This window comes from Odocoileus virginianus, chromosome 9, assembly GCF_023699985.2.
Source record: "Odocoileus virginianus isolate 20LAN1187 ecotype Illinois chromosome 9, Ovbor_1.2, whole genome shotgun sequence".
NCBI lineage: Eukaryota > Metazoa > Chordata > Mammalia > Artiodactyla > Cervidae > Odocoileus > Odocoileus virginianus.
The window spans coordinates 39,662,762-39,689,203 of NC_069682.1; the positions used below are offsets into that span (position 1 = coordinate 39,662,762).

Sequence of the window (26,442 nt, forward strand, 5' to 3'; positions counted from 1 at the left end):
CCCACTTCAGTATTCTTGCCTGGAGAGTCCCATGGACAGAGGAGCCTGGTGGGCTTTTGTTCATGGTGTCACAAAGAGTCTGACACGACAGAAGTGACTTAAACATTCACACACATGAACAAAATGAGGCTTTAGACAGATGTGTAGTTGGAAGGAGGAGGAGTATTTTAATAGCCATTCAGATTGTTGTGGCTATGCTTTGATTTATACCAAAACATGAGTGGCAAGTTTTTTTAAAGATTAATTTGCAATATGAAATTTGAAACCACATCAGTGAACATTGTATACTTTATTAGATTAAAATACATTAATCTAGCTTGAACTCTGAATTCCACTTTTAGCCCACTGTTTGATTTTGTAACATCATTGGTCACTTGAAAAGTACTAGTTTACTAAGTATTGCAGATCTTCTGAATTGTTGACACATTTCATTGTGCGATATCAAAAATTCATATTTGTTAATGTCACTGACCCTGGAGAAGGGCATGGCAACCTACTCTGTTCTTACCTGGAGAATCCCATGGACAGAAGAGCCTTGTGGGCTATAGTCCGTGGGGTCGCAAAGAGTCAGACATGGCTGAAGCGACTTAGCATGGATGCATGCAATGTCACTGATGTTGTCTGAAAGGGTCTGATGTGCCCCTGGTATGGATATGTTTCCCAAAATTCAAATTTTCAATAAAGATTTTTGACTTTTGTTTTTGGCAGCAAACACTATCAGTTAATTTTCTTTGACATTCATTTTTGTGAAAATGTCTGCCCAGTACTTAAGTCTGAGTAATCATAGTTTGTCAGTCAGTTATTTGTCCAAGTAAAAATGATGATCCATGAAAAACATAGCTAGTTCAACTTATAAATCAGTCACCCAAAAGGCTTTCCTAGACCCAGCATTGCTTTATATATACTTCCCATTTTGCTACACAGGATATTTAAAAGATGGGTGTTTAACAGAGGTGACTTTTTATGCTTCATCAAGGATAGTTTTTTTTTTTTTTTTTTTTAAGGATATTCTTAAGTGAAACAGACCTTGCTTTTTTAAACTGTGAGTGCCTTGTGGTGAAGAATATAATGACTAGTGCAGTTGGAGCCACTGCCTTCATTTTATCCACCATTGCTCTTGCAAATGTAACCCAGTGGGAAAAACTGAATAATGTCTTAGTGTTGCTAAGAAAATAGTTTTAACCTTGGGACCCAGAGGAGTCCACTGACCACACTTTGAACTCTGGTTGTTTTAGGGGTTTGTCCTTAAAGTTACATCAGACATTGCCTGTACAAAAAGCAGTAATTACTAAAAGAATGTTTAATGACAGGGTTATTAAGAAAATTATGTTTGAGACATGCTACAGCACTTTTCCTTCCTTTGAAGATGTTTATCCTTTCCCTTTAGGAATGTATCCTGTCAGGTATAATGTCAGTGAATGGGAAGAAAGTTCTTCACATGGATAGAAACCCGTATTATGGAGGAGAGAGTGCATCTATAACACCGCTGGAAGATGTAAGTACTAGAGTGAATGAAGGTGCCTTTTGTGCTTTGTCTTTTCTTCGTGAATCTCTACTTGCTATGGATGGTTTCAGTTCTGTTTTTTTAATAGATTATCTGTAGTGTCATAATTTCTGGGAGCTCCTCATTTGGGGCTTGTAGAAGAAATGTTCCATAGTCCCTCTGTTGTCAGTCAGAGCAGGTACCTGTTGTCTCTTGGAGGTAATAGAGTGTAGACTGGATGGGGTGCATGGGGGCTACTTCTTGATGCAGACCTGACACACACCAGTGCTGATCACAGCCACTCAAAAGATTTTATCCCTGTGTTTTCAGATGGCAGATAGTTTCTGTGGGCTTTCAATCACAGAGCTGGGCTGAGAGAACCCAGGTTATATGACTCCAAAGCTTAGCGCCCTTTTATTTTATGGAAATATAGTTGATTTACAATGTTGTGTTAATTTATGCTGTACAGCAGAATGCTTCAGTTACACATATGTTTATATCCATAGGCACACATTCTTTTTCATATTTTCTTTATTATTTTTTGGCTGATCCCATGTTGTTGTAAATTTCATTAAATTTCAGCTGAGCTATTTAAAATTCTAAAAGATGATGCTATTAAAATGCTGCACTCAGTATGCCAGCAATTTGGAAAACTTGGCAGTGGCCGCGGGACTGGAAACGGTCAGTTTTCATTCCAGTCCCAATGAAAGGCAATGCCAAAGAATATTCAAACTACTGTATAATTGCACTCATTTCACATACTAGAAAGGTAATACTCAAAATCCTTCAAGCTGTGCTTCAACAGTACGAGAATCAAGAACTTCCAGATGTACAAGCTGGATTTAGAAAAGGCAGAGAAACCAGAGAAAAATCACAAACATCGGTTGGACCATAGAAAAAGCAAGAGAGTTCCAGAAAAATATCTATTTCTGCTTCATTGACTACGCTAAAACCTTTGACTGTGTGGATCACAACAAACTGGAAAATTCTTAGAGATGGGAATACCAGACCACTTTACCTGCCTCCTGAGAAACCTGTATGCCATACAAGAAACAACAGTTAGAACTGGACACAGAACAACATTCCAAATTGGGAAAGGAGTACTCAAGACTGTATGTTATCACCCGCCTTATGTAACTTATGTGCAGAGTACATCATGCAAAATGCTGGGCTAGATGAAGCACAAGCTGGAATCAAGATTGCTGGGAGAAATATCAATAACATTAGATACGCAGATGACACCACCTTGATGGCAGAAAGCAAAGAGGCCCCAAAGAACCTCTTGATGAAGGTGAAAGAGGAGAATGAAAAAGTTGACTTAATACTCAACATGCAGAAAGTGAGATCATGGCATCTGGTCCTAACTTCACGGCGAATAGATGGGGAAAAAGTGGAAATAATGACAGATTTTATTTTCTTGGGCTCCAAAATCACTGGGGAGGGTGACTGCAGCCACAAAATTAAGATGCTTGCTCCTTGGAAGAAAAACTATGATGAACCTAGACAGCATATTAAAATCAGAGCCATCACTTTGCTGATAAGGGACCGTATAGTCAAAGCTATGATTTTTCCAGTAATCATGTATGGATGTGAAGAGTTGGACTGTAAAGAAGGCTGAGTGCCAAACAATTGATTCTTTTTCAATTGTGATGCTAGAGAGTCCCTTGGACAGCAGGGAGATCAAACCAGTAATCCTAAAGGAAATCAACTCTGGAAGAACTGATGCTGAAGCTTCACCTGATGTGAAAAGCTGACTCATTGGAAAAGACCCTGATGCTGGAAAAGATTGAGGGCAAGAGCAGAAGCGGGGTAGAATATGGTTCAATAGCATCCCTGACTCATTGGACATGAGTTTGAACAAACTCTGGGAGATAGTAAAGAAAGGGAAGCCTGGCTTATTGTAGTTCATAGGGTTGCAAAGAATCAGATATGGCTTAATGACTGAACAATTAACAACAACATTTTTTATGGCTGCATAATACCCCATCATGTATATGTAAAACATCTTCTTTATCCTTTCCTCTGTTGATGGACATTTGTTTCCAGGTCCTGGCTATTGTAAGTCATGGTATAAGGAACTTTGGGGTGAATGTATCCTTTCTAACCATGTTTTTCTATACTTCAATAGTACGAGAATCTAGGACTTCAAATGTACAAGCTGGATTTAGAAAAGGCAGGAACGGGATTGTTGAACCTTGTGGTAGTTATTTTTAGTTTTTTAAGGAACTTCCATACTGTTCTCCATAGTGGCCTTACCAATTTACAGTCTGACCAGCAGTGTAGGAGGAATTCGTTTTCTCCACACCCTCTCTAGCATTTATTATTTGTAGACTTACTGATAATGGCCATTCTGACCAGTGTGAGATGATACCTCATGTAGTTTTGATTTGTATTTCTCTGATTGTTGAACATCTTATCGTGTACATTTTGACCATCTGTGTCTTTGGAGAAATGTCTGTTCATATCCTCTGTCCATTTTTTGATTGAGTTGTTCTCTTTTGTAATATATGTGAGAACTTGGGTTCCCCCCACCCCGCCACCCTCACTTGGGGTTTTTATTGAGTGAAACTTTTGTTTATTTTCTTCCACCTTAGCAATAGGATTCATGAGTTTGAGTGAATATTAAATTTTAAGTTGCAAGCTGCTTTTTATCTAGAGCCTCAAACTTTGCAGAACTAATACTTCAGTAACAGTTTGTTCTGTATTCTTGCTAGTAAAGAGCAGACACACACCAGCTCTGCAATATTTATTTTACCATCTATTAGTTTAGTAATGTATTTAATTTATGGATGTGTTAGAATATTGCTAAGTGGCCTGATTAAAAATGAAATGCCCTTGTTGTCCTTTACCTCATGTTGGTGGTATTTAGCTATATCAGAATCACTTCATCAAAAATAGTTGCATAATGAAAGTTAAATTTTGTCACATTATGGGTGTTTTTGTTTTGGTTTTAGTTATACAAAAGATTTAAGATACCTGGAGCTCCACCAGCATCCATGGGCAGAGGAAGAGACTGGAATGTTGACTTAATCCCCAAGTTCCTTATGGCAAATGGTAAAGAATTCCAACTTAAATTTGTGACAGGACATTGACTCTGATTTGAAAGTAGAAAGTAGCTGTTGACTCTTAAGAGAGTATTATTCCAGGTAGGTGGAAGTGGATTTTGTTGAATGGAACAGTATGGTGAGTAATAGGGGCCGTTAAAGACTTCAAGGGTCAGTACGTTAAGAATGGAGGGAGGAGGCACTGACTTATCAGTAATTCGTTTTGGAGAAACAAGATTATGCTCTGGCATCATACCCGTCAAAATTGTGTTTGTAACAGACTTTCCTTTGATACTTGGTGACAATCTTAGATAACTGGGCCTTCAGAAACATCCATTTTAATATTTTTCTAGTTTGTAGGCTTTCACTGTTATTTTTTCATTTTAATTGTTGATATTTTTAATTAGAGCAGCTACGTATCTATAAATTGCTATGATTTTAGGATCTTTTTCTAAGAGGTTGAAAAGCTAAATTGTAGTCTATGTCCCATGAAAATGTTTGTGCCACCCTTTCCCCCTTGGAATTTGTGTTCTATAGTTTGTTTCAGTGGAAAGATCTTATTTGAATTTAATCTTGAATTTAAAGTTAAATAATTGAATATTTTCTTGAGGTTAATTGTAAATACAAAAAGTTTATTACTTAAATTATTAAAATTAGAAAACACAGATTAGCAGAAAGGAAGTAAAATTTGCATAACCAAAATCTTATCATCTTGAAACATGGTTAATATTTTGGTGTATAATCCACCAGTTTTTTTCCCCCCCTTCCCAGTTAACATCTTTTTCAATCATTATACTGTGAATATTTGAGAGAGGGAGGGAGGGAGGGAGGGAGGGATGGAAGTGGGGTGGGGTGGTTGGGGGGTGGAAGAGAGAAGTCTCAATTGTCCATTCTAGGAAGTATAGCATGGGGATTCAGGCAGGGCTCTTTTAAGACATTTCCTTTATATTGCCAAATTTTACTTTCGCTGGTAGACTGTGACTGCTGCTTCTCCAGTACCTTTACCATGCCCAGATGTGATTCACTTTAGGTTTTGTGAATTTGGTCATACTAAAAGATGGAATAATGGATTTTTAATATATATCTGCTTACTGGAGAGTGAAATGATTTCTAGAGTTCATTGGCTTTCATGCCCTTTAGTGCTTTCTGCTTTGCACATTTTTCTGTAGACATTTTTGTGTTTTTCTTTATTAATATAATAAAATAGCTCATTATAAAGGTTGTTAAATGCCCTTTTAAAGTATGTTGAAAGTATCTTTTCCAGTTTGTCATTGGCCTTACATATAATTCTTGTGTTTTATTTCTGTACAAAAGCTTTTAGTTTTCATGCAGTCATTGGTTGATCATTCTGTTACTGGTTTTGATTTGAAAGGCTGTCTTTAAAATTTCAAATTCGGATAGCTGCTTCTAATGGTATTATGGTTTCTTTTTTCCACTGTATAAATAATTCATCTATTTTACTGAATGAATAAATTTATTACCCCTTTATTTGAGAAGTAGGGATAGAAATTTGTTTTTCAGATTGACTGATCAGTTGTCCCTCAGCATCATATATCTTTTCTATTCTGATTAGGAAACGTTCATCATGTATTAAATTCTTACATGTGAGTCTCTGTTTTATACTGATTTATGGACTAATTAATTTACAGTATATTGAAACATCTGACTGCATAAAGTTCTCCTCATTACTTTTTTATTCTCAGAATTTTTCTGATTGTCCTTATATGTTTATCCTTTCAAATGAGTTTTAAAATAATTTTGTTTGGTTTCTCAAAGAAGTTTACTACTTCTAGTATACCAAAATGTCTTTTGGTTTATCCTAGATTTTTCTTGATCCAAAACTAGTGTTCATTTTAATAAATATAAATTGACTTAGAAACTGAAAAACACAAATTCCTGGAAAACTTTGCCTGAGTTGCCTCTCTTTAATATGCAGTAGGAACCTTAAAGAAACCCAGACCTAATCGTAATAGTGCTGTAATTCTAAACCTCATACTTCTAATAATTATTGTATAATTTTTACAAAAGCAAGTTGATAAAGTTATTCACCTTGAAGTTGTAACATTTAAAAAAAAGGCTAAATTTGCCAAACAATAGGTCTGCATTCTGATTGTCCTATTAGAAATGGCTTTGGGGACTTTTGTAGGAGCTAATGGACGATGCTAAGAAAAAATTGGAAAGCCATTAGTATCAGTAAACTACTTTTCTTTCTGGTAACTTTTGAAAGTAGTAAGATGTAAGTAACAGTTTGAATTATGTGACTCCTACAGGTCAGCTGGTTAAGATGCTGCTTTTTACGGAGGTCACTCGCTATCTGGATTTCAAAGTGACAGAAGGGAGCTTTGTTTATAAGGGAGGAAAGATCTACAAGGTTCCTTCCACTGAAGCAGAAGCCCTGGCATCTAGTAAGTAATTTCATATTAACAGAATATTAAGACTTTATAATGGAAAGGGATCTTAGGGATAAAATTCAAAGTCTCCTGCATTAGCCATGCCCTCACTCACCCAGTCAACACAGTCAACGGATGTCTGTTACGTGCCAGATGTTGTTCTCAGCAGTTGACAATATGTCCGTAAACAAGATTTTCAAAAGTGCCTTCTCCTTTGAAGCCTGGAGAGCTTTTATCTGGGAGCCTGTTGCTGGTGAAGCTCGGCCTTCTTGGGTCTAGGGTCTCTCTTCAGATGAATAATTCATATGCATCGCTGTCTCGTGGAGTATTTCCTGTGTGCTAGGCTCTGTGGGAGACGCTTCACATTCTTATTGATTTGTGAAGCCTTCGTGAGGTAGGGTTTCCAGTTTATAGGTGAGAAACCTCAGGCCTGAAGTGACGTAGGAAGTGAGAGGCCCAAAGGCACAGGGACCCTGGTGGGATGCTGCAGAGCCCGTGAGCTGATGGCCGTCTGCGCTGGCTGCCAGTGCCGCTGTCCCGCCTGCTGTCCTGGCGGCATGTCTGGTCCCTGGTACTGTGCCCCCTCTTCCAGCATCTCCGTTCCTAGGAGTTCCCAATGAGGATGAAGTGATTTTATTTCTTGCCCCAAATCACTTCCTCTACTGGCTCTTGAAAGACTCCGAGTTAACATCTTCTGTGCTGAGTCTTATTAAATAGCAAGCACCCCTAGAAAAGACCTTCTGTCCTTTTAAGGTGATTTTGTTGCCATGAGAAATAAGCAGTTTGAGGAAGGATAAATGTGTATAACTGAAGGGCAGATAAATTTTCTAAGTGCTGTAGGAGTTCAGAGGAGGGAAAGATTTGCTTTTGGAGAACAGGAAAAGTGCCAGTAATTTCTCCATGAATTATTTTGGCATTAAGAGTGGGAAAGATTTCTCACCTAAAAACCTTGTTTTTTTGGCAGTTCCTCTAACTCCATTTATTTACTTCTTACTATTAGGGGAGAAAATATTGGGCTTAAAGTGTTGAAAGACACTCTAGCTAGAAAGTAGAAACTAGCACTAAGGATGGTAGCTGGGTTGGCAGTGACAGATGGTGAGGAAGGAGCGGCTCCTGGTTGAGTGGACGGAGTCCTTGCTGTGAGCCTGGGTTAGAAATCAGTCTTGTCAGTGACGCGAATCTGATGTAAATAAAGTGTCCTCATAGAAATCAGAGTCCAAGAGTTTGAAGATTCTTTTAAACATCGTTTGTGGTATGATTTTTTATTTAAAAGTTTTACACTCTCTTGAGCTCTTAGCTATATTAATAGCTTCAGCCACCTCCTTAATTTAAAAAAGGTTGAAGGATTTAACCTTTTGAGTTTTATTTTTCCCTTTTGATTTAATATTTTCATATGTAAAACAGTTACATGACTTGAAAGTCAAAGTTATATTAAAAAATATATTTAGAGTCTTGTTATTACCTTTGCTATTCCATTCTTTCCACTTTGTTAGGTGGTCATTTTTACTTATTTCTGATTTATCCTCGTGTTTCTTTTTGCAAAAATAAGCAAATGTATTTCATCTGTATATATATATATTTTTTATTTCATCTGTATATTTTTAAGGTTAGATTTGTTGAGGTTTAATTTACGTACAATTAGGATTTACCTGTTTCAACATAGATTATTATGAATTTTTGCTAAATCACTGTCTTATTTGTCAACTGTTTGTATTAATGGATAGGATTTTGAAGGTGGAATGACAGGAAGGTCAGTTCTAGGCAGAATGAATAAACAGGATAGGAAACGTGTAGATGGTGGGAAGTTCAAGAGAAAGATAAAACCATTGGTTATACTTTAATAATAGCTAACATTATGTACAGGCACTGTGCACTAATTATTTGTGTGTATTGTCAAAGTTGATTTTACATAGCCTTTCACAGCAGCCCTTTGAGATGTGCTATCCTTGGCTTATACATGAGGGAACACTGAGGTATACAGGTGTGAAAGAACCCATGAATCTCATAGCTCATGACTGGTGAGAACTAGTTTGAAGCCACATTTGTCTGACTCAAGAACCCTACGCTTAACCACTGAACTATGTAGTATGTAAATGTATAGCTTTTCAGATATTTTAACAGCTGCCTCTCAACCTCTTAATGCTTTTTCCCCTCTGTGTTGCACTCCATGGACTGTATGACCCCATGGACTGTAGCCTGCCAGGCTCCTCTGTCCATGGAATTCTCCAGGCCAGAATACTGGAGTAGGTAGCCATGCCCTTCTCCAGGGAATCTTCGTGATCCAGGGATTGAACCCAGGTCTCCCACATTGCAGGCAGATTCTTTACCATCTGAGCCACCAGGGAAGTCCATGTAGTTTGTAAATACATAGTTTCTCAGATATTTTAATAACTGGCACACACCCTCGAATTCTTTTTTGCACTATGCTGCACATTTCCAGTGCCTGTGGTTGTTTCTTATATAATATGCTGTCTAGTTCTCTTGGCTACTTTTCTTTGAAAATTCTGACTTGCCGAGATTACCGTATATATGACAGAATTGAGCCAGACCAGACCTGATGCTTCAAATGTTGTATGCCGACTCAGTTTCAGTGGAACTTTTACTTTCCTTGGCCAATATATTTCCATTAACATAGCCTTGGTGGAGATAATGGAGGACGAGGAGTCTGGTCTGCTGTAGTCCATGGGGTTGCAGAGAGTCAAGCAGGACTGAGCGACTGAACAACAACAAGAAGCCTAAGTTTTTGTTGGGTTTTTAAGGAGCTGTATATAATGTTGGTTCTTGTGGTAGGTCATGATGCCAACTAAAACCTCAAGGTTCCAATAAGTATTTGTTCATTGGTCAAATGTTTTAGTCAAGTAAATGAGAAAGATATTTGGCCCCTAGAGTAATGTTGAACACAGATACTTAGAAAAGTTTGAGACATTTTCCTGAGTAGCTTTGAAATGTGCCCAGCAAAACCTCGTGTCCTCAGTTGAATCTTTAGCTTGCTTGTTCTCACTCTTCCTGCTGTGAGGCATCTGTTTGTCGGGGGCACCTTTGAGAGCACAGAGCCAAGTGACCGGGGGCTCCTGGTGGTCAGGAGGTATGCCTGCTGCAGGGCCAGCTGCAACCTGGGGTGAGGCTGTGGAAGTCCACCGTTGGAACGACGCATCGTGTGCTGTGTCTCAGTGCTTTTCCTGTGACATTCATTCTACTCCATTTTTTAATTCTCTTGTCAAATGTTACACCTGTTAATTGGAATGCTTTTCCTTTTCTCTTACTGAAACTGCTCTAGATTTCTGTAGCTTTTGTCTTGACATAGGTGTCTGTTTTGGTAAATAAATCTCAGTGTGCAAGTGCATGAGAGAAGGTAAACCCATTTGAAGTGAATGCACAACTCAATGGACTAATTGTGAAAAAGAGTTTTTGTAGTCTCTATCATATAATTTGAGTATTTTCTTTATATATTGTGTGTCCAGTATATGAATGTCAACTTCTTTTATCTTCACTCCCACTGGACATAAATTAGTTGGAGTGAATATTTATTGGGCACTTGTTACACAGCAGGTACCCGACTAAGAAGGTCCGGGGTAGGGAGGGTGCAGCAGAGGAGATAAAGTAAACAGAAGTGCTTTCCCGTTTGTGCTTCCATTAGTGGGAGGCTGGCTGTGCATGATAAGGAAAAGCATTTCAGCTGGTGATATAATCAGATATAAAAACATATCAGATGGTGGTGGAGATGAAAGGAGAGGGTGTGGGCAGGTCTGCTGTTTTAAATAGGGTGACTAGTGAAGGTGTCATCATATAGAAGTAGCTGTTATAAAAATTACATTGTAGGAAACATTACATGAATCTTTTAAATTAGGACCTTTTCAGAGTGAGCCTCAGGTCTCTCAGATGTTGGTGATCACACGGGGATTTGGTTCTGATGTGAGGACTGGAGGAGCAGCTTAGAGAGGCTCCTTTGTGTTGGGAGAGGATCCTGTCAGGCTCAAGGCTTAGAGGAGGCGGGGAGAGGAATCAAGAGGAAAGAAGAGAAAAGAATGGGGAACTGAAGGAAACACAGTAGATTTTCATTTTTATTTTAGAAGATGCTATGCGGTAACTCCACAGTTAGCTATTGGTAAGAGCTCTAGATTCCAACAGATGCGTCCACCAGAGTGACTCCTGAGTTGTAAGTGTGTTGGAGTGGTGACTTGTGTTTTCTATGGCTCTCACGCCTTCCCCTGATGGCTATACTTGTGTCTTAAGTAGCATAATAGACTATTTCTTTTTAGCCTTATGCTTTTTACTGTGTATAAAATTTAAAAGCTAAGTTATAAGTATTAATTAAAAAGGTTAAATGTAGTCACGTGTCATAAATTGTCTCATGATCACTTTAATTTTCAGGTTTGTTGATTTCAACTATTGTCTTGGGGGGAAAATGTTTAAAGTATCAACATATTCAACTGTCAGTGGATATAAAAGAAATGGTTAAGAATTTTTATGTAAAGCTCCAGTTGTTTTTAAAGTAGCTGTATGGTTTAAAGAAAGGGGCAGCAGGAGAGGGACCCAGGAAACTTTGTTCTGTTTCGACCTTGTCTTTCTAACAGCTGTTCACAGCACTGGGAATCCTGACTGGTAGGAGGAGCTGAGGGCTTCTTACATGGTGGCTCATAGCTTTCTCCTCACCTCTTTTTTAGTGTAAAAAGCAGTGAGCTGCCTATCTATCTAGGACTTCATTAAAGTGATTGGAAGTGTCACCAGCATCTGAATTTCTCTGAGGTCATTTTGTTCTCGGTATCTAAGCTGCTTTTCTATTAAATGCCAGAGTGTATCTTAGCATACAGAAAAAGAAAAAAATGAGCATTTAGAATTTTAGGCAGTTGGAGTACAGATCAGAGTTGTGGAAAAGAACATTCAGATAGATTACTTCATGAGTAATAGTTTTTCAAAGTTGTATTTGTACCTAATAAATATAATTAAACTTGTTACATTTAATTAATTATGGGTTATAATTACTTGTAATTGTAGAATTGAAAACTTAATAGCTGATCTGTTGTATTTATGGGAAGCCCAGGTGTCTCAGTGGTAAAGAATCCGCTTACCAATGCAGGAGACTCTAGTTCTATCCCTGGGTTGGGAAGAGTCCCTGGAAGAGGAAATGGCTACCCACTCCAGTATTCTTACCTGAAGAATCCCATGGACAGAGGAGCCCAGTGGGCTACAATCCATGGGGTCACAAAAGAGTTGGACACAGTTGAGGGGCTAATTATGACAAGTTTATTTCAGAGTGTTATGAAACTGTCAGTTTATTTTAAAGGTTCCAAACTCCTGTATTTTAAATTGCACATTGCATTGCAAGAGCCTAAGATAGCAACATGGGATATTTAGACTTTGCTCTCATACTTTCTTTTCTTCAGTGTCCTGTTGTGAGTGTGTCTTTTTGAAAAATTCTTTTTTAGGCCTAATGGGGCTGTTTGAAAAACGTCGATTCAGAAAATTCCTGGTATATGTCGCCAACTTTGATGAGAACGATCCTCGAACTTTTGAGGGCATTGATCCTAAGAAGACATCAATGCGAGAGGTGTATAAGAAATTCGACTTGGGCCAAGATGTTATAGATTTTACTGGTCATGCCCTGGCACTTTACAGAACTGATGAGTAAGTCTTCTGGTTTTTAGATTTATATTTTTCTTGGAAGTTTTCACTGAATTTCCCAATTGTGCAGAGTGCAAATTCTAACAAAACAAGTACATAGCTATATTATACTATGAAAAAGAAGTTTTAACTTCAGTTTAGTGTTAGAGCCTTATAAGTAAAATATGGAAGTATTGAAATCCTTTCAGAAAACGATTTTAAATTGAGCAGAGGAATGCAAACCAGAGCACTTTTCTAATGTTCATTTCCTTTTGTCTAGCTATTTAGATCAGCCATGTTGTGAAACCATTAATAGGATTAAACTTTACAGCGAATCTTTGGCAAGATATGGCAAAAGCCCGTACCTTTATCCACTCTACGGCCTTGGAGAACTGCCACAGGGATTTGCACGGTGAGAGCCCACCTTTAACTTTGTGCTGAAACCCCTCTGATCCTGAGCTGCATTTTAAATTTAAATGGTAGCTTACGAGACATGGTTGTGAATAATGAGACAAGGTATCTGAGGGTAGGGAGGTGCTTTTTATTTTTAGTGCAGTAAAACTTAATACAATGAAACCATAGATCTATGGTTTAAAAAAAATGAGTTGGACATATACATAGACCTGTGTAACTGAAACTCCCGTCAAGGTGTGGGACTTCAGGAAGTTCCTTTGTATCTCCTCATAGTCACCCCAACCCCCACTGTAATAGCTGCATTTGTAATTTTTATCACCAAGGATCGCTTTTGTCTCCTTTTAGTTTATATAAAAGGAATATGTGCTCACTTTTACCTGGCTTTTGCTTAACAGTATTTTTGAGATTCATCCATATTGATGCATGTGCTGGTAGTTGTTTAAAAAATACTGAGTAGTATTCCATTATGTGAACTGTGTGAAGGTACCACATTGTCCTGTCAACGGACATCTGCGTAGTTTTCAAAAAGTTTTGGGGTGTTACGAATGAAACTACTATGAACTTCTTTGTAACAGTGTGTATGGACCTCAGTTGCCACTTCTGGGTACATACATGTCCAGGTGTGTAATTGTTGGTTGCTATGGCATATATATGTTTCATTTGATGAGACACTGCTCAACAGCTTTCCAGAGGGGTTGTAGCATTTTGCTTACACTTAGCAGTGTGAGAGTCCTGGTTGCTCCATACCCCTGCCAGCGTTCAGTATTGTCAGTCTTTATCAGCAGGTGTGAAATGCTATCTTATTATAATTTTAATGTGCATTTTCTGAGGACTAATGTTGATCACTTTTTCATGAGCTTGTTTTGTGTAATTTTGTGGTGTGTTCATTTGTTTTGCACATCTTGTTATTTCTGATTAGCTGTTAATCACAGTGAGTTTCAAAAATTTTTTTTAAGTTTTTTCAATAGATCTAGAATTTCCATGTTTAAAATATAGTTTTCATTTTTATGGTGAGGTTTTCTGTTTATTAATTTTGACTTATGAATATGTAATATTCTTGAACAGATCTTTGAACAAGGATATTTGTCCCTGTACATTTTTAAAGTAGCTGCATTTAACTCCCCGCATGTTTTAACATCAGTAATTTGTGCATCTGTTTCGATTGCTTTTCTTTTTTTCATGCGTATAGTAATCTTTATATAAAAAAGTTATATTTTATAATATGTCTATTTCACATACTGATTGGTATACATTGTAGAGATGCTGTATTCTTTCTGCGATGAGTTGATTTTGAGTTGCAGTTAAATTATTGACCATTCATCTTGAACTTTTGGAGGCTTGATTTTATACTTTGTTGGTAGGGGGGTCTTTTGTCTGGCTGAATCCTTAGTCTTAGCATAGTTAGTTGTGGTCCTTTTGTGATACCATTGAAAAGTGCAAGAAATGTACTAAGTTCCTCTAATACGGCATTATCAAACTCATTTATCCTTATGGCCTGTAGCTGTGGTCTCCGCTTAGGTGTTTTTGCTTTTCAGCTGTTGCTTTTAATGGATTCCTTGGGAGTCTGTCATGTGTATAAGCATTTCTGGAGTTATTTAAGGATTTGAAGAGATTTTGTAATTTGGCTGCTTCCCATTTTGGAAGAATTTTTTCCCACAATTTTTATCTCCTCGTGCAGGCCACATTCTGTCTATGGCAACTTAAATCAGTAAGCCTGTGGACTGGGAGGTTGGTTCTTTCAGGGGAAGAGCCATACAGACCACATGAAGATCTCATGCAGCTGCTTCCTTTCAAGTCTCTTGTCTAGTTTCTGCCTGTTTTTAGTCAGTATCCAGTGCTTCCTGATCGTTTTTTGGTTGTTCAGAGTTTTATTTATATGCAAGAGGAATAGACTTATAAAGCTGTTCTCTTGTTACTGGTCAGTGTGGGTTTTTTTTTTTTTTTTTTACACTACATTCATAACTGAATGTGAGACACACCATTTACATGGTTTTGACTGTTTTAGAATTGATGCTTTAATGACTTAAACGAATGCCTTTTGGAAGGAAATTGAACAAATATTGTCTATTATTCATGAAAGTCTAAGGAGACTAGTAGTTTAAACAGTTTATAAATTACTAATTGTAAATACTTTTTTCCCCCCAGGCTAAGTGCTATTTATGGAGGTACCTATATGCTGAATAAACCAATTGAAGAAATAATTATGCAGAATGGAAAGGTGATTGGTGTAAAATCTGAAGGAGAGGTAAGTAGCTTTTACAATTAAAAAAAATATCATATTCTTGTAAAGAAAACTTTATTGTCTAGTAAGTACTTAACTTGGTATGGACATTGATCCCGATTTCAGACCACATATGTTTTCTTTATGGTAACTGGGTGTTCATAATGACTGAAAACTAATTACTGGTGTGCTTTTGTTTAAAAATTTTTTTTCTATTGTGTGGATTGTTGCTTAATACTAAAACAAATTACAAATGCACTCTAAATGGTAAGTTTTATTTATATGGTGTGGGTTGGGGCCTATCTTCCAAATTTTCATTTAAATTTAGCTTTATTTGTGCCACTTACAATTTATTGGTCGAAATGGGGCTTGGCCAATACTGTTTTATTGTTTATTATTAATACAATTAATAATGTCAATAATAATTATCATGAACATTTATTATTTGGGGTTTAGCCATGGAACTGGCCAGGAGTTTTGAACAGTGTTTCTCAAATTTGAATATAAATTGTTAATTTCGTTAAAGTACATTTCTTTTTCAATAGTTCTGTGGTGGGTTTTCATTTTCTTCCAAGTTCTCAGGGGGTGCCATTGCTATTGATCTGCAAACCAGACCATGTTTCATGAACCATCAACTTTTACAAATAGAACTGTTAAAAAAACTCAAAAACCATGTTTAAAAAAAATATTTTGGGATTCCTGATTGTATTCCATGGGTTCAGACCATATAATCTATACTCACTAGTTGACCCTCTGACCCTTTATTGTTGTAGAGCTTTTGTAGCTATCTTGTGCTTTCAGCATACACGTAATAGATGTTTAGGAAATAGGGGTGAATATTTTAATCTGATATCTCAAGGTTCTTTTTATTCATTCTACTTTGTTTTAGGCAACTGCTTCCTCTTAGGACATTTCAGTGCTTTGATATAAAGAAGAAAACTATAATAATACAATACTATTATTATGCAATAATATAATAATGCAATATAATAAATTATCTTGCAACTTAAATTTTACTTAGGAAGTACAGTCTTAAAATGAGAGTGATTATGGTCTGTTTGTAATATTAGTACCATTTATAAAGCATTTATTTCTCACTGGGTCCATTCACATAAAATGACATTCCTTGAACAGTTTCATTTCTAGCAGTATGTGAGCCCTCTTCTGCCCAGTTCTAAAGCTTATATGTCTGAACACCATGCAACACATTTTCTCTATTTGAATAAGATTTAAAATTCATAGATTTGCTCCAGGAGAACTTAGGGATAGTTGGCAAAGCTAGTTTTAATAATTATCTCTAATTCACTAATTATCTGTGGTTAACTTGATGAAGATAACAGATATGATGTTCAGGGAATAGTGGCATCATTATACCTTCTAAAAACAGTGATGAACACTGAGTATTAGAAAGTCTTCAATGTTTTTTGTTGCAGATTGCTCGCTGTAAGCAGCTCATCTGTGATCCCAGCTATGTGAAAGATCGAGTAGAAAAAGTGGGCCAGGTGATCAGAGTCATCTGTATCCTCAGCCACCCCATCAAAAACACCAACGACGCCAACTCCTGCCAGATCATTATTCCACAGAACCAAGTCAACCGGAAGTCAGGTACGTCATGGAGGTCAGGCAATGTCTGCATAAATTGCAGCTTTTATCTGTTCTATTAGAGTGAAGAAACTTTACACATGGAAAATGTGATGGATCCCTTTTAGCTCATAGAACTCCTAAACCATCACTTTGAAATGGACACGTTAGGCCAGGAGCCCCGCCTTGACTTGGACCCATCTCTTGGGGCCTCCGTTCCCTCCTCTGTAGAATCGAGAGCTGGACCCTATGAGTGTGCTGTCACTCTCGTCTGAACGTTGTATGCTTGTGGGAGTTTATGCTTATTAGTTGACCTGATTTCACTGTAACTTTTAGGCTGATGACAGCACTACTTTTATGTCATGATTTGTCGATATCTATGCTTGTATTTGCCTTTAGCAGTGTGCTAGAAAACAATTGATTTCTCTGAGTAAGATCACAACTTAGCTCTGAAATCATAATTTTGCATCTGTTTGCTTTAGCCATTTGTTTTCATCTAGTAGCTTTTCCTGTCTTCCTTTCAGTTAGAGCCCTGAAGCTTTTATTTATAAAAACTTCAACTTAAAAGGAACTGTTAACCTTTAAATGGCCAACTGTATTCTTTTTTTCCATGTAAGAAATCAGATCACAGGTTATTAATTACTAAAACAAAGGGACTTTGACTAAAGTAGTCTTTCAAGGGTTCCCAGTAGATCACAAAGGGACTTTGACTAAAGTAATCTTTGAAGGGTTCCCAGTAGATCTCAGGGTCTGGGAGAGAGTCAAGGCGAGGACTTCCCTGGTGGTGGTGCAGTGGTTAAGAATCCCCCTGCCAATGCAGGGGCATGGATTTGATCCCTGCTCTGGGAAGATTCCACATACTGCAGAGCAACTGAGCCCGTGCTCAGCAACAAAAGAAGCCTCTGAGCTTATGTCAACATAAGAGTAGCTTATGCTGTTTGCAATTTTATATTGCTTAAAAAAAATGAGAAATCAGTTAAACCCCACCTTAGCTAGTCAGAACCTTTCTAAATACAGGGTTCAGAGAGGAGAGACAGGTTTCCACAGTGAGCTGTGGCAGCTGGGCAGACTCATGTCCACGTCTGCCACTCCCCGCCACATGGCCCCTTCCTTCATCTCCAGTAGGCTCAAAGTGGCTGAATATTTGCATCCTCTGTGTACGACTGTGTTTGCCTCCATATAGAACTTGTCTCAGAAGATAGTCTGTCCCAAGTAATGTTAACTCACAGCTTGCTAAAGTTGGGGTGAAACCGAGTGCACACCCAGGCCCCATGTCCACAGGGCCTGGCAGTAGTGGCTTTGCTTACTTCCAGATATCTACGTCTGCATGATCTCCTCCGCACACAACGTGGCTGCACAGGGCAAGTACATTGCCATCGCCAGCACAACGGTGGAGACCAAGGAGCCCGAGAAGGAAATCAGACCAGCCCTGGAGCTCTTGGAACCAATTGAGCAGAAGTAAGTGCTGGGTTTGTTTATGCCAGCTCACACCCAGGACCGCCTGGCTCTGTGGTGTTGAGAACAGTGAGCGCAGCCATCAGCTTTTCCCAGCCTCCTTGCCTAGGATTTGAGTGTCAGGCCCAGCAGTGAGGGGCGTGTCAGCTCCCTTGCTGACTGAGTTCTCTCTCCCCTCCAGATTCGTTAGCATCAGTGACCTCCTTGTACCAAAAGACTTGGGAACAGAAAGCCAGGTGAGTGGCTATCTGAAAAGGGTAATTACCAGGCTTCATTGGGCGATGTCACCAGATAAGTCTCAAGTCTCTGTGATTTTCATTTCCAGATCTTTATATCCCGTACCTATGATGCAACAACTCACTTTGAGACGACCTGTGATGACATTAAGGACATCTATAAGAGGATGACGGGATCTGAGTTTGACTTTGAGGAAATGAAACGCAAGAAAAATGACATCTATGGGGAAGACTAACAGCAGTACATGTTATCATCTAATTAGGACAAACTTAAAATTTGGCAAATGATGCATATTGTATGAAATCAGTATTGTAAGGCCTGCTTTTGTAATCAAAACTGAGAGATTGCAGAACACTGTACCAGTAAATAATCCTCCCCTTTCTAATATCATGTATTAACTTGTTTTCAAGGAGTGGCTCTTCCGAATTGGCAGGTTCCCACGTTCTGTTCAATTTAACCAATACTGGCTTGTGTTTTCTAGTGAAGGATCAGTTTTAAAACCTTGTGATACTGATACAGAGAACTTGATACAGTATTTGTATCTTTTAATCAGTGTAGCCTTTGCAGTTATGAGCTTCCCCTGCTCAAGAGCTGGGTCAGTGCAGCTTGCGTGCCATCTTGTCCTCTTGATGGTAAGGAGGTTCAGAACTGAATGTCTGTAACTGGGGACAGCGTCCCTCACTCCTCCCCACCCCTTTCCGTTCACGTCATGTGTCAGGACAGTGCCCACCCAGCCCAGCCACAAGCTTGGTTTTTACGTGGGCCTCCAATTCTAACCAAACTCCAGACTTGGAGAGTCTTTTGGAGGAAGCCTGTGTGCGGTGTTTTAACCTATTAAAACTGATGAGCGCAGAGGGGAAAGAAACCCATCATAAAGCAGGTAAACGTAGGAGCTTCTTCTGTATCCCAGGTGTGGCTTCTTCAACGGACCAAGCTGCAGCGCAGTATTGATTTGACAGAACCTCTGCTTCAGTGATGTCTCCAAATGATTTCTGTACTGCAAATAAAGCCAAACTCTGGAAACCATCTCCCTCTTGTCGGTCTTTTGTGTCCTGACGACTCGGAGCTAGTGAATACTGCACTGGCCTGACAAGCTGCTCATCTCCTTCACTAGAGCTGGAATCAAGACGTGGGGACGAGCGCCGAAGACCCCCCATAGATGGTGGAGCGCCGCCATCAGGCTGCACTGTGAGTAGACCCTGAATTACATCCTGACACAATGCTTATTAGACCCCCTAGGAATCCCAAGTAGCGGTTTAGAAACACTCTTCCACGAGAGATAGCGGACCCTGCCAAGTGTAGTAGGTGCTTTAATACTTCCATTTATTTCAGATTGTTGCTGCACATAGTTTCAATGGTACCCCCTTTCCTCTGGATAGTTTGAGCCTCACTTTATGCTGTTACTACATCAGAGGAATGAGGACATTGTGACTCTTCTCTTGGTCTGAGTGTTGATTCTTACAGATGAGTCTGAAGGACACAGACTAAGGTAGGTGCTCTGCTCTGTTAAAGGATTTAGGGTAATAACAACTTAGATTACCCAGGTGGTTACTTTAGCTCAGTTTCTGTCTCACACTGCCCACTTTTGCGGGGCTTGTCCTGCACACGGTTTGCACCTCCTTGGATGACATCCCCGATCACCCCAGTTGAAACCTCTGCCCTCTCTAAAGAGTTATCTAAAATTCCTACAGGCCACCCCCTTGTCACACAGTAATTCACACCGAACTGTTAATGCAGCAGAGGTGCCCGCCAGCCTAGTGATAAGACAGAGAGCACCAGCATGTCTTCATGTTCTGCATTCGGCATATTTATTGAACAGTAATATGTTGGTGCCAGGCCAGTGGATACAGGGTTGCCAAGGGCGAAGTTGTACCAGAGCTCAGCCTGGGGTACCCACCCTCTCGGCCTGGCTCAGCCCTCAGTCACAGGACAGATGGCCTGGCAGGCGCCTGTGGGCCGCTCTGTGTCTTCAGCAGAGGAGGTGGCAGGGGAGGTGCCACGCTGGGCAGGTGGCAGGTGTGTTGGGCACATGCTCTCTTTTTCTGTAGTGACTTCTGATTAATTCAGGGTACCTAATTCAGTTATGGTTCTCTTACTAGATTCTTGTCCCTGGGGTAAAAATTAACTGGTTGGGTTTCTAAGTAAGAGCTAGGATAAACACAGTTAAAATTTGATCGTATTCCTTCTCCTAGGAAGACAACAAGTGAAGTTATTAGCACGTTGGGTTTAGTGGGGGCACGATATCAGGCAGGTAAAGGACTTCCTAAGGGACTGGCCTAGTGTGACCCCAAGAAGGCCAGGCCTGGGGGTGGGGGGGCGGTCCTGAGCTGTCCCCTGCTGGATCCTGCTGCTCCGGCCAGCTACACCTGGGATAGGGGAGCACAGGCAGGTCTGTGGGGGTGACTCCAAAGGAGTGAGGCCACAGTGAGGTAAGTGGGAGCATTCCTCTGGAAGCAGCTTATTCTAAGTGGCCTAAAAAATTTAAACTGCTACAAATCTTCCCTAACATTTAATTTTTACTATAAAGTCATTGCAGAAGCAGTTGTATGATTTTTAGTTGTCTTTATTAAAAAAAAATTAGTTACAAAAATCTTTGTTCCAAATAGATACTATGTATCGTACAAATGTTTTTTGCTTGGTTTTGAGTTTTAAAGATTATTGTAGAAATTATTTCTAATATAAATAAAAGATTATTTCTTCCTCAGAGGATTGATTTTGTAGTGCAGTATTTACATAAACTGAGTAAGTGAAAAGTGACAGTTCATAAATTTGTACCATTTAGGAAAAAACTGTAATTTCATGTAGTGTAGCATGACTAACAGGAAATATAACCACTTAAGATTGTATGTGGTAAAACCTTTAAAACAGGCTGTCACATGCATTACAGATGCATTTTGACCCTAACATGCAAAAACAGAGCTACTGGTGTATAGGTGTATTTTTTGCTACAATTCAGTACACTTGTAAAATTCTTATTTTTAATGTTAAGTTCAATTAATAGCTTTGAAAGCATTCTGTTCAAAATGAAAATAATATTGAACACTGCGGTCCAAAGCTAATGATAAGTACAGTGCTGCTGTGAACAAAGTCGTTCTAGCAACGTGTAAAACATGAAGGAAAACATTTCCCCAGGTTGCAAAACACTGATTTGAGATTTCAAAGATTTTCAAAGAAAAGGGAAAATACTAATTTGTTGTCGGCATCGTCGATGTCTAGGTAAGCTGCAGTTGAGCCACCTGGATAAATACAAAATTGATAATTCTGTCTTTAAAACAAAATAACCAAAAACTGTTCCATAAGTAGGATGCTATCTACTGGGGAAGATATCCAGGAGTCTAGGTTACATTATCTTCTGTCTGCAAGTGAAAACGTTCATCATTTAGAAAGTAGTTATTCATTAGTGATACTTGAGAAAGTCCCCTTTATGCCAAACCAGCAGCAATTCCACCCCTAAATAAACACTTTAAATTTAGAGCATGATATGTAACATACAAAACAGTTTCTGAGCAACTGGTTTCTCATAGACACAGATGTTGGTATCTACCCCTGTCAATTCCGGCTCACATGGGAGTGTTTGGGAAGTGTTCTTACCAGTAGCTACTCCGAAATGGAGCTGCTACTTTCTGTATATTTTCAATAAAGTCATTTACATCTGTCACAAGGATGCCACTATTTTCAAAGACTTCTCTGGAGACCACAGGCTTTTCTGTAAAAAGAAAAATAACTGTTTTGGTGAACAATTCATTAATGTATATACAGCTTTTAAAGTAGCAGAATCCCTTTCATAAAAACTACATGGGAGGGGAAGAAGGAGCCCGTGTCAAATGAAAAACAAAGTTGAAAACTTTGGGGTCAGCTGCCTCAGGGATGGGGTGCTAAAACCATTGATGGGCCTTCATTCCTTTAAGTCTTTAAAACCGTAGATGGTTTCACTTAATAGGCCTTTATCTAAGGAAATAAAATCTGCTCTACTCGCCCGAGTAGTAGTGTGTGGTGTGTTCAGGCTGCTGGTGACTCCACCTGGAAGGCCATTTCTTGGCTGATGACAATCAGGTAGCACTAAGGCTGTGAATTACCTGTTAGGAAGACAGCAAACCTGGCGTGGATGTGCTGAACCTGCAGGTTCACCAGACATTTCAGATGCTCAGCTTTGGTTGATGGTCGAGAGTCACACTGGTGATAGTGAAGCAGCTCAATGATGTTTGCACTCTGATACGATTTCAATATTAAGTTCTTTTTATGTGCAATTGAATCCACTCTGAAAATTACAATGTTAAATTTAGATTAGTCTAAGTTTGTGAAAGGTTTTATTTTCCTGTATCTTAATTTTCAGTTTTATTTCTAAACTTTTTATCTTCACTATAGTTAGTCATACTCCTTCCCCTTTCATCTGGTCTCCACTTGCTCCTGATCTTGAACCTTCCTCACCTCCCCTCTGAAGTGCTCTCGTAAGGAAGCCCTGTGAGGGCTCTGCCCCTCCCTGGCAGCGCTGACTCTCAGGTCTGCTCCCTTGGTTCCTCGACTAAGTATACACCTTTCCCCAACCTCCGTGCTCAGCCATTTTCCCCTCAAGATCTTGTGCAAGTCTATGACCTTGTGGCAGCACTTGACCGATGCTGGTCCAGAGCTCAGGGAGCACTTCCAGGTGAACTCAGTGGTTCCCCACCTGCCCCAGGCCTCACCTTCCATGAACGTCTTACCTCACATCTTCCTTTAGCTTTTTATTTTCCCTGTAGTGAAGCAACCACTTCCATCTTCCATTTCCATTTAGTTTTTCTAGGATTTTGACAATTTCCTTCAGTTGAACTAGAGACAGAACAAGTTTAACAAGAGAAGATGTGTTTTAGGATTGCTGGCTGTCTAGTCAAAGCCCAGTGATTTACCTGTAAGAAATAAGGCCCTGTGCTTGTGTGTTCACCATCACTGCCCCCTCTTTCACAGGGCAGGCTTCTCAACCCAGCCCTGCCCACTCATGCTGCTGCAGGGGAGAAGTACAGGAAGGGCTGTAGTCATATAGACCATGGACATGGAGAAGTGGGTCCTGCTGCAGCAGGCTTCGTAACAGAACCTATAAATATGTGCAACATTGATGATCTAAGTTAAGGTTCAGTGCAGAAGTGGTATCCATATTTAGTTCTCATGTGCCATCAGAGCTGCAGAGACTTCACTGTATATAAAGTGCTGCCCTGTGCTCTGACATCCTTCTGTGTCAGTCACTGCTCCAAGAGAAAGCAGATATGAGTGTTCAAGCAGGTAACTGAGCAGACTGAGTAGTGGTTTTTAGATTTCTCTGGTATTGACAAGATGGGAGCGTTGATGGCAACAGAAATGGAGGGAAAAGGGCTCATTCTAAACAAATACGTAGCTGACGATTTGCCAAAGGGAGAAATTGAATATAACAATCTCTAATGCATAGGAATAGTTTAGCTGCATTACTGAGTGGTCTGGTGGGGGAGGTAACTGGTTAATGCAAAAGATGTTAAGAGCACAGTGCTTAGCACAGCATATGGCAGAAATTAAGCCCTCAGTATATGGTGACTGACGTTATTCTAAGTCAATAATTTATTTCTATTTGATGAAATATTTGGGTCACTGGGCAAGGAGAAACTGATTGACTATATAAGAAAGGAAAATAAGAGACTCACCTAACGTTAAAGTCTCTAGTAGTTTGTCATCTGATACCACAAAGCCTCCTGTCCGAAGCAGCTCTTGGTAGGTGTCATTGAGGACATCTTCAGGGCTGTCGACTCCCGCAAAGACGACCCTGGGAAAGTGCTTCAGCTTCAGCAGAGAAGGGATCTGTAACATAAGAGGGTTCCCAGTGAAGACAGACTCATGGGGTCACTTCTGCCACTTTTACCCAAGGGCGTCCGGACTCAAGAACAGCTGGAAATACCTTTAACCCTGACGACTGACCCGTTAATTACACAGTGGTCTCAACTCCAGAGGTGGGAGATGGAGTTTGGGACACCTGAGGTTTGGGAAGTGTATCAGCAGGTGGCAGGCTCACCACTGTCTCCAGCTCAGTGCAGAGTCTGCTGTGGGTTCAGTTACTGCGTCCTGATGCAGGGCTGCTTGTCCCCAAAAGGGGCTCGACCTGGCACAATTACTTTTATTCAGTTAATAGGTAACCATGGTAACAAAAAGTTAAGAAAATTTTCACAAGTCCTTTTAAAGCAAGACTTGTTTCTGTTAGATATCCAGAGGTGCAGATTTATATTTCAGGTGGAAAATCAGTCTCTCTTCATTGACATTCTCCCTTAGTTACTGTGAAGATGTTCTTAACTTGGAGACGTAATTTGCCTGATGAATACCTTAGTAAATGACAACATTAGTATCAGCAGCACAGTATCTCAAACCCATTATCTTCCCACTTAGATTCAACAGTATCGGGTTTTAACCTCTCCCCTAAATAAAAAGGCACTGATGAGGCTAATTTCAGAATAACATAAAAAATGCTCGGAATACATTTCTCTGTAAGAAGGTGACCTCCAAACCTACCTGATGCAGGTGGGATGCTATATCTTCATTTCTGATGATGACTAAGAGTACACCTTTCTCTCTCTGAAATACTTGACAGAAATGCTGAGGTTCGATCTCTGTGTGACCTCCTTTCCTCAGGATATTCTGAAAGATTTGCAGATAGCTATTATTTAAGAAAGGATACTTGCACAGAACTGTTACAAAACTGCTGACAGAAGATATATAAGAAAGCACATCTTAATTACTAAATTATGTCCTAATAAGGCACATGAATGGCAGTTTGTCTTTACTACTAGATGAGCACTTTATAATGAATCTTTTATGTCCATATCAAAGGCTGATTCTTTGGAAACATCAAACACACATACTCCCTCTGAAGGGAGTCACCCTGGGGATGAAGATACTTACTTTAAAACTGCCGCCTCAGTCAGTGTTTCCAGGACTTTGACCAGCCCTGATGCCTGTGCACTGCTCTGAGTATCACTAGCGAGGGCGGATGCTGGAGAAGCTGGCAGACACTTGGACGGTGTAGGCTCTGGGGTGTGGGAGGGGTTGGTGTTACACTGGGTCTGGTTACCAGGGGTGAGGGGCACGGCTGTATTCCACAGAATGGCTCTGCAGTAAGCTTTGTTGGGAGGATAAGCTTGTGTAGTTAAAGAAGTTCCTCGACCTTGTTCTCTGATTTTGATGCTGTTTCTGTCTGGAGGATTCTGCAGGGTTGCCAGTAACACTGTCCATCATTTGTTATTTCTTTTATAAAAATAAAGTGTTAACTTTGGTCAGTCTCCCTTGGATCTCAAGTCAACCTGAATTTTGACTTTCAATTCTTTATTCAAAATGTATGGTGATGCTAATACAACACTGTAAATCAACCATGTGCTAAGTTTCTCAGTTGTGTCCAACTCTTTGTGACCTGATAGACTGTAGCCCACCAGGCTCCTCTGTTTATGGGATTCTCCAGGCAAGGATACTGGAGTGGGTTGCCATGCCCTCCCTCCAGGTAAATCAACTATACACCAATAAAAATCTAAAAGTAAAATGAAAAAAAGTATGGCAATGTATTTTCAAAAATACTCCTACAGACGAGATTTCTTTTAATAAAGAGCTCACTAAAATATCTAAGTAGCTAATATCATCCATCACTTCACGGGGCCTGACACCCCATCGATGCTCTGGGACAGACGAATTTTCCAGGAGAGCTTTCTGAGCTACAAATACTGCTCCTGATTACACTTTATTTGCTAATTTATTTTACAACATGTCCACTTGCTCACTTGAATAACACAATTTGTTATTTTCTGTTGTAAGTAGTGGTCATGTGACAAAATATTACCATGAAGCAATACAGTCACTGTTGAAACAAGTGTGTGTTATCTAGAAGTATTCCTGCTATAAATAAACTAACATTCTTCCAGTTGCTCCCGTATGGAAACCAGCGTCACTTGTGCTCTGCTGAGGACATAAGAACCAAGATCTTGCACTGATACTTTTCAGAGGGAAGCAAGAAGAAAGCAAGTGTTCTGCTCACTGTGG

The 26,442-nt window shown here is 39.5% G+C and overlaps 2 protein-coding genes across 10 annotated transcripts in view; one reads left to right on the top strand and one right to left on the bottom strand.

Annotated features, from left to right (window-relative positions):
* The window catches only part of GDI2 (GDP dissociation inhibitor 2), a 28,655-nt gene extending 9,203 nt beyond the window's left edge, over positions 1 to 19,452 (top strand). For both annotated transcript variants that reach the window (XM_020877931.2, XM_020877923.2), the window contains exons 2-11: positions 1,388 to 1,495; positions 4,438 to 4,537; positions 6,798 to 6,932; positions 12,344 to 12,542; positions 12,799 to 12,930; positions 15,078 to 15,177; positions 16,587 to 16,758; positions 18,048 to 18,192; positions 18,371 to 18,425; positions 18,515 to 19,452. In XM_020877931.2, the coding sequence (XP_020733590.1) occupies positions 1,388 to 1,495; positions 4,438 to 4,537; positions 6,798 to 6,932; positions 12,344 to 12,542; positions 12,799 to 12,930; positions 15,078 to 15,177; positions 16,587 to 16,758; positions 18,048 to 18,192; positions 18,371 to 18,425; positions 18,515 to 18,661 (1,293 nt within the window). In that variant the 3' untranslated portion in view covers positions 18,662 to 19,452. The remainder of the gene's footprint in view (positions 1 to 1,387; positions 1,496 to 4,437; positions 4,538 to 6,797; positions 6,933 to 12,343; positions 12,543 to 12,798; positions 12,931 to 15,077; positions 15,178 to 16,586; positions 16,759 to 18,047; positions 18,193 to 18,370; positions 18,426 to 18,514) is intronic.
* Positions 19,453 to 20,211: 759 nt separating this feature from the next.
* Positions 20,212 to 26,442, bottom strand: part of TASOR2 (transcription activation suppressor family member 2) — a 65,334-nt gene continuing 59,103 nt past the window's right edge. For all 8 annotated transcript variants that reach the window (XM_070472258.1, XM_020877870.2, XM_070472257.1 and 5 more), the window contains 5 exons: positions 24,928 to 25,053; positions 24,072 to 24,225; positions 23,127 to 23,232; positions 22,503 to 22,684; positions 20,212 to 22,132 (listed from right to left, as the gene is read on the bottom strand). In XM_070472258.1, the coding sequence (XP_070328359.1) occupies positions 22,014 to 22,132; positions 22,503 to 22,684; positions 23,127 to 23,232; positions 24,072 to 24,225; positions 24,928 to 25,053 (687 nt within the window). In that variant the 3' untranslated portion in view covers positions 20,212 to 22,013. The remainder of the gene's footprint in view (positions 22,133 to 22,502; positions 22,685 to 23,126; positions 23,233 to 24,071; positions 24,226 to 24,927; positions 25,054 to 26,442) is intronic.